Source organism: Sapajus apella, unplaced genomic scaffold (assembly GCF_009761245.1).
Source record: "Sapajus apella isolate SASKATOON/1434 unplaced genomic scaffold, GSC_monkey_1.0 scaffold329, whole genome shotgun sequence".
Classification (NCBI taxonomy): domain Eukaryota; kingdom Metazoa; phylum Chordata; class Mammalia; order Primates; family Cebidae; genus Sapajus; species Sapajus apella.
In genome coordinates this window covers 52,888-60,877 of record NW_022437269.1, presented here as the reverse complement: position 1 = coordinate 60,877, position 7,990 = coordinate 52,888, and the positions used below count along the sequence as shown (strand labels likewise).

At 39.9% G+C, this 7,990-nt stretch overlaps 1 protein-coding gene across 1 annotated transcript; it reads left to right on the top strand.

The window, feature by feature from the left end:
- Positions 1-468: 468 nt before the first annotated feature.
- LOC116545667 (X antigen family member 5-like) lies at positions 469-7,163 on the top strand. Its single transcript, XM_032272204.1, has 5 exons — positions 469-570; positions 655-771; positions 2,113-2,251; positions 4,102-4,227; positions 7,089-7,163. Exons 1-5 carry the CDS (start codon positions 469-471, stop codon positions 7,109-7,111), a joined length of 507 nt encoding a protein of 168 aa, XP_032128095.1. The 3' UTR covers positions 7,112-7,163.
- The last annotated feature ends 827 nt before the right edge of the window (positions 7,164-7,990 follow it).

Here is a 7,990-nt window from a genome sequence, read left to right as displayed (position 1 = left end):
ACCAACCTCATTGGAAATAACCCTGTGTCATTGGCCAGGAGCCTTAAGACATTGCTTAGGTAGCTTGACCAATTGAAGGGCGTGTGCAAGCATTCGATTCAGAAGGCGCACACACTCACTTGCCCCAAGACTTACTTTCAAAGTATTACAAAATGTTTTGTAAAAATTGCAAGTTGACATTTCACTATGGAAGTGATCAAATATACCTACCCTGTCAAGTGCATTTTCCCAATCACAGCTTTCTGTTTGCATTGTGAAATATGAATTGACAAGGAAGATCAAGATAGGCCTAGACCAAGACCATATGTACAATGGATTCAGCCGGTTAGGCCCACAGGCAGATCCCACTGGAAGTTGAAGTGTGAGTGAGGGTGAGGAGGAGACAGCAAGCTTCCGAGGGTCGGGCCTCTTGGTCGATGACTACAAGGGAGAAGGGCCATGAGGCTGTCGTCCTTCTCATGCGGCTCCATGGCTGTGGGCCTTCTTGTGTTGTCGCAGTCAGAACGAACTAAAAAGAAGGGCCTTCGAGTGGGCGGCAGGGGCAGGGAGCAGCAATTAGGTGAAGCTAGGGTGATGCCGAGGTGCTGTTGTCAGTATCCAAGTCCCAGAAACGCCTGGAACCCCTAACAGAGGACAGATTCCGTACTCCTCAAGGGGGATCAGGGCTGCGACGGTGTGGGCAGTAAGGAAGAGGTCTGGAAAGTGGTAACGCTCTGGGCTGGTGTTCACAGCCCCAGGGTTTGTTTAGCGAATCTCAGAGGTGCCAGCCCGGTGAGGATCCCCCACAACTGTGTGGCAACTTCTCAACTCCATCTTGGAAGTTCGAGTGGGTGGTCGGGGCTCTCCATTCCAACAAAACTTCATTTTGGAAGGGAAGTGGGCCTAGCAAATGGGTGTATGACAAAAGCCATGGGCATTTTAATTTTAATTCTCAAGCCGTATTTTCTTAAATGTCTCACTAATAAGAGACCAGTTATGAAACAAAACCTCATTGGAAATAGTGTGTGTCTCTTGCCATGAGTCCTAAGACATTGCTCAGCTAGCTTGATAAACTTAATTGGTTGTGCAAGTATTCGATTCAGAAGGCATACACACTAATACATGCCCTCTGACTGACTTTTCAATGTATTACCAAATTTTTAAAAATTGCAAATTAAAATATGGCCTTGGAAGTGCTCAAATATAGTATCTTCTCACGTGTGTTTTTCCGGTCACAGTATTCTGGGGGTTTTTTTGTTTTTGGTTTTGTTTGGTTTGGTTTGATTTTTTTGAGACAGAGTTTTGCTTTTATTGCCCAGGCTGGAATGCAATGGCGCAATCTCGGCTGCCTGCAGCCCTCACCTCCGGAGTTCAAGTGATTCTCCTGCCTCTGACTCCCTACTAGCTGGGATTACAGGCACCTGCCTGCAAGCCTGGCTAAGTTTTTGTATTTTTAGTAGAGACGGGGTTTCACCATGTTAGCCAGGCTGGCCTTGAACTCCTGACCTCAAGTCATCCACCAGCTTCTGCTTCCTAAAGTGCACACTGTTCTATTTGCAGAGTGAAATATGAGTGGGCGAGAAAGAAAACATAGACCAATACGACACGTGCGACTTGTTCAGCTGGCTCGGCCTGCCGTGAGTGATTTAACATTTGATGTTTTCTATTAGCAGAATTTTGTTGTTGTTGTTGTTGTTGTGTTGTAGAATTAGTTTAGATATACTGATGAAGTTCTCCCATGTTGATAAAAAGTGATCATGGCAGCTCATGGAGGAAAGAGTAACCCAGAGGACTACATACTAGTTTTGTCTGGATGTGTGATCTTGTGTTCCCCAGATTTGACTGGTGATTTCCTCCTCATGCTTATTTATAGCACTTTTTACACATTCAACTCAATGTAAATTAAAATGGCTTCCAAAGCTATTGAGGGTAACAGTCTTAGAGTTATCTCTCTATGAGAAGAGTGACTTTATGAAGAATAAGTATGTGGAATAGTGTTGGGATAGTGTTGGGGCATGTCGTTAAACATGCGTATGATCAGAAGTATCCATGTAATGTGTATATTCATATTATTGACATGCAATGATATGAATTTTTTTTATCTGCACACACACACACACACACACACACACACACACGCACCCCTTTTCCCAGGAGCCCAGTGTGCCAAAGCCTCAACGAGAAGAACCACCAGCTGAAAGTCAGGATCATACACCTGGTCAGAATAGTGAAGAAGATCAGGGTGGAGCTGAGATTCAAGGTGCTTGGAAGGGTAAGAAAGAATGTGTATGGGGGGAGGAGGCCTATGTGTATGTCATGCCTTATGACATGACCAGTAACAGGAGAAAAGAAAACATTATGAAAGAATCTCAAACATTTATTGAGAGTTGGCTAGAAATATGATGTTTATAGTTTGCAGCTTCCTGAAGTCCCTGGGTATGATAAATCTTCTCTTTTTCTTCAAGATGCATTTCATATGCTTGAAAATACACTCCTTCCTAAATCAGATGAAACCATTTAATTGGTTGTATGAAAATGTACATTATTGCACGAATTTAATTTGATCTTCTTAGGATGTTGCAGTGTGATCTTCTCAGCCATGGTGTCAACAGTGTTGTAAGCACCTTTTAATAGTACATGGTGTGCCAAGTCACCCTACCTTATAACACCCTGAATAAAGCCCATTTGCAAAGGGATGTTAGCCTCATTTTATAAATAAGAAAACTGCGGCCAGGCGCAGTGTCTCACACATGTAATCCCAGCATTCTGGGAGGCCGAGGCAGACAGATCACCTGAGGTCAGGTGTCTGAGAACAGCCTGGCCAATATGCTGAAAACCCATCTCTACTAAAAATCCAAAATGTAGCTGGGCGTTATGGCACATGTCTGTAATCCCAGCTAAGCCTGCTGAGACAGGAGAATCGCTTGAGCCCAGACAGAGGAGGTCGCAGTGAGGCGAGATCACACCATTGCATTCCAGCCTGGGAGACAGAGTGAGACTACATCTCTAAATAAATAAGAAAACTGAGGCTCAGAGAGTGAGACTTACCAAGAACACTGACTCATGGAGAAAGAATTTATATTTTGTTCCAAGGTTTGCATTCTTCCCACCATCTATGTTAGAAAATGTGAATGATTTTGCTTAAAAATTCTTAATACTCAAATGTGTCTGTACTGTAACATATTTCAGTATTGGCTCAAGACTAAATGCAGTTCAGTGAAGCAGGATAGTAACTCCAGAAAAGAGGCCAATGAATGACAGCCACTGTTTCCTTTGATGTGTATTTTTGATGGTATGTTTGGTAAAAGATGGATAATTCAGTACACTGGCATACAGGTAACCATATTAGTAGGATTTTGAAGGGGCTTTTAAAAGTCATTTCACTATTTTTATAATTAGAAATCTCAAAGTCTGATAAGATTATCATGAAACAAATTGTTTCCTCAACAGAGAGTGTTATCAAAATGAAGACAGACAGAATTTGGGCCATGGATTATTTTAGCAATTCCTTGTTAAAGGAGTTCCAGAAAATGACTAATCAACAATGCCCATTAATTTCTCTGCACTTCAGTTACCATACTCTCATTGGAAGACAGTAATTTTGCTGTTGTATTTCGTACATTTTCTTAATTACATTCATGTATGGAAAGTCACATATAGGGCCTTTGGACCTAAGCATTACTTTAAGTTTAAACCCAACATTTTCAAGGTACCTCAACAGGGGATGATTGTCACGACTATACGATTTCTCATAGGCCCACCAATACACTGATGTACTCCTTCAGAAAGTTACATTTAAGTTTTAATTAAAATGCCATCCACGGGGCAGTCTTCAGATTTCTTAGGTAGCTGAGTTACTTCAGATTTCCTAGGTAGCTGTGTGTTTATAATAAACAATGGTAAAGTATGGGAAATGTAGGTGTGGTGTGATTTATCCTCAGATTGTCATTTAAGATAAGATATCATAATACAGGAAGACAAAGGCGAGACATCTTTGCATCGCATTTGCATCACAGTAGCCTACAGGCTTTTATTTCATAACACTGAGGAAAAGAATAGGATTATTTCCTTATTTATCATTCTTGTTTGGGTGATCCAATCTGTATCCTTTGTATTTTTTAGTGCCTGACCTGGAAGCTGATCTCCAGGAGCTGTCTCAGTCAAAGACTGGGGATGAATGCAGAGATGGTCCTGATGTCCAGGGAAAGAGTGTACCAAAATCAGAGCAGTGCAAAATGCCAGAAGGAGGTATGTTATACATTAAGATTCAAAATTACATGCTTTCTGTATTGCACAATATTTTACTTTTAATAAAAAAGAGCATTACTGCCCCTTGAGAAACAGTTCAAATGCAGACTTTCTTTGGAAGCACCCCAGAAGCCTAACTGCAAAACTGAAACACTATCAGATACAGACAGAAATTGGGTCAAAGCCATACTGAATCATCAAATGGAAAAGCATTTTCTTACTTCTGAGTATAACTAACAGCTAACACTTTTCAGATTATTTTCTAATTTCTCCTTTTGTCAAATACGTAATACATTTATAATACCACCTTGCATGAGATAAACTGACCCCCAAGGAGATTCTAGTGCCAGCTCTAACATAATTTGTGAGATTCTGGACAAATCACGTAAATCCTACACCCATTTTTGCTTTTATTGAAAGTAATGCATGCATATCAGATAGATTAAAATCCATTTCAGTGCTGCTTTCTGCATGCTCTGGTTTTGTTGGGGAGAATACAAAGATATTCTCATTTTCATGATTTTTTTATCATAACAATCAGCTTCAGTCCAATCATAATATCTGAGTTGACATTTTATTGCTCCTAAGAAAATGAACCAGCATTCTGCTTGATGTTCGTTTTCCTATATGGAGACCTTCATGAGTGTTCCTGGATTTTGTCAAATCTTGAATTCTCTTAGGCTCATAAGCAATGATTGCATTTTTTTTTTCACACAGAGTCTTGCTCTGTCACCCAAGCTGGAGTGCAGTGGTCCGATCTTTGTTCACTGCAACCTCCACCTCCTGGGTTCAAGCAATTCTCATGCCTCAGCCTCCCATGTAACTGGGAATGCAGATGTTTGCAACCGTGCGTAATTTTTGTATTTTTAGTAGAGACGGGGTTTCACCATGTTGGCCAGCCTGCGCTCAAACTCCTGATCTCAAGTGATCCACCAGCCCCGGACTCCCAAACTGCTGGGATTATAGGCATGAGCCACCTCCCTTGCTGAACCCAATGATTGCATTTTAAAGTCTTCCCACAGTGAAGCTTTGAATGACTGAATAATAAAATGGAAAGAGACAGTCATGTTTTGTGGCCCGTGAAGTAGGGATCATGCATGAAGGTCAGTGATGCTCAAGCTGGTTATAAGACGCCTGTGCTAAGCATGATCCCTTCCCTCCTGTCAGTCTTCGTGAGCTACTGTGTGTAATTAGATTGAAGACACACAGGATAACCTCTAACCATATCAGAGGTTATATATTACAGGTTCCTGCCTTGAGTCTTCAAATGATAAGGCTTAAAGTTCAAAGACTATAACGTACTAAGTCCTGAGTAGTCTATGGAAGTATCTATTACACATATTTTCCAAATTGCTGACTTAATTAGAAGAACTTCTGAATTTAAAGGAAGCACTACATGTTTAGGGGAGAAATTACCTAAATGTTTGTACTCTACACTGCTGAACAACTCCATTAGACTATTTACATTAAAAGAATGTTTTCAAAAAAATTCCAGGGGCCTATTGAACAAGCCTCAGTTGGATTCTTAGGACAGTCATAGCATTAAATATATACCTTATTAAAATAGACAGCTAATTACATGGTACAAGAAAATGATATTGAGGAATAAATAATAAATGAGTTACCGAAGAAACATAAGGGAAAAGGAAACAGGCAGTCAATGAAAGGTACAAATCATTAACAAAAGGAAAACTAGTCCAAAAGTAATACATTTAATAGATTGTTTCTGAGAAATAGCTAGGAAGGGAGAATCCAGTAAACAATCTTGAAGAAAATGGAAAAGGCACAACATAGAATATGAATAAGACACAGGTATTGAATGTTGGGCATAATTGAAAGGGAATACATTCTTGAACACTAATATTTTCAGAGTGTGTGGATCTAATGGTTGATATGCTAGGAATGCCTACATTTAATATGTCCCTGTAATACCTGAATACCTGAACATCACAAAGACTGTGGAAGAACTTGTGAAATTTGCCAGTTGTCCCTCAAAAATAGTTACTTTGAGCTTCTCCAGATGTCTTACTCTCCGTTTTCATTTCCCTGTCCATTTTTTCACACTAGTTATGATGTATATCTCCTTCACATTTTAATATCAATCATGATAGTGATACCTTAAAACTTATATAATCATTTAATTAATTATACAAACCAGAATACTTTCTGGTGAAAAATGTGTCATTCATATTGACATGAGAACTATAGGTGAAAATTAGATACAAATGGTTAGTGTATGTTAAAAAAGAACAAAGAAGGGTAAACTAGCTCAAAACAATATTATTGCACTTTCACACAATAGAGAATAAACAAACACAAAACTATCCTTTCTGTCATTTCATGTATGTGTTTCCTAATGTGACATTAACTGTTTTCTCACAAGATAGTTTTCAGACTATTTGCAGGAGCCTGTTGGACATCTAGGCCATAGTTTCAAGCCAAAACATTAAATTATACACTTTTTCTGAAGGAATTTTTTCAGAAATTCCTTCTGTTTCTTAGGGTTTTTTGTGTTCTGGTTGCATTTTGAGTAAAACTCTACACAGTGTTTGCCATCTTCTTCAAGCACCTTTTAACAGGTTCACTTGATTTAATGGATTGTGAGCTCGGACTACCATTTGGTTTTCTTCTAGCACTAAAAGCAGAGTATGTTTTTAAAATGTTGCTAATGTATATTGTGCTTGGAAGTGTATCTTCAAGGTCTCTACAGAGGTCTCGTTAAATGTTAGCCATAGGGGGACACAGGCTTCTGGTTTTAGTCCATTCTATAAAAGTAAAACTTTGGTGTCCTTTGCATACTTTAATTTCATCTGAACACAGTTAAGCTAGTAATGTTCCCTCCTGTTATGTTTCTGTTGTAGGGAAAGGGAAACCACAGGATTAAATGAAGACAAGCTGAAAGAACGCAAACTGAATTCATCCGAGATATTTGACTTTAAAAAAACTCAATAAATCTTTCCAGTTTTCTCCAAAGAAGTATTGCACATCTTTTATTCATTTATTCTCATATATTAGACACCATTGGAATTTTTGGCCACATGCAGTGGCCTACACCTGTAGTCCAAGCACATTGGGATGTAAAGGCAGGATTGCTTACACTTGGGAGATTGAGACGTGCTGGGGCAACATGAAAAAACCCCTCTCAACAAAAATAAATGAATGAATGTATGAATGTATGCATGTATGTATGTATGTGTAGTTCCAGCTACTCTGGAGCCTGAGGTGGGACAGTCCCTTGAGCCTAGGAGGTTGAGGATGCAGGTAGTCATATTTACACCACTGCAGCTCCAGCCTGGGTGAATGAGACTCTGTCTGAATAAAAAATAGTATCATTTTTGCAACTTTGCACTCTGATTGAGCTGGTATACACCTGTGTGATATTGTGAAATATATATTTGGTCCTGGACCCTGCTTACTGTCATACAACTACAGTTTTTAGAATCTTCAAATAGTGATTTTTTTTGTATGCTAGTGAGTTGACTGATGGCTGGTAGCTCCAAGGTAGCTCTAGGATGGGGGCTTAGAGGGTTGGGACTTGCAGCCCCATCCCCAACCTTCAGGACAGGCAGAGGGGCTGAGGTTAAGCTGATTTCCAATGCTGAGCCAACAGTTTAATCAGTCATGCCTATATGATGAAAACCTCCCTCAAACCCCAAAAGGACAGGGTTCAGAGGGCTTCCGCCTAGCTGAACACATGGAGAGTATCATGTCCACAGAGGCCTTGGAATCCACCTGCCTCTTCCGTCATTTCTTTCCCTGTGTA

Excerpts from the sequence above, each read along its gene's own strand:
- LOC116545667 (XM_032272204.1), top strand. The coding sequence starts at position 469 with ATGGCTGTGGGCCTTCTTGTGTTGTCGCAGTCAGAACGAACTAAAAAG. Across the intron at positions 571-654 it reads AGCAATTAGGTGAAGCTAGG|GGGGATCAGGGCTGCGACGG; the intron begins GTGATGCCGAGG and ends GTACTCCTCAAG. Across the intron at positions 772-2,112 it reads ATCTCAGAGGTGCCAGCCCG|CACACGCACCCCTTTTCCCA; the intron begins GTGAGGATCCCC and ends CACACACACACA.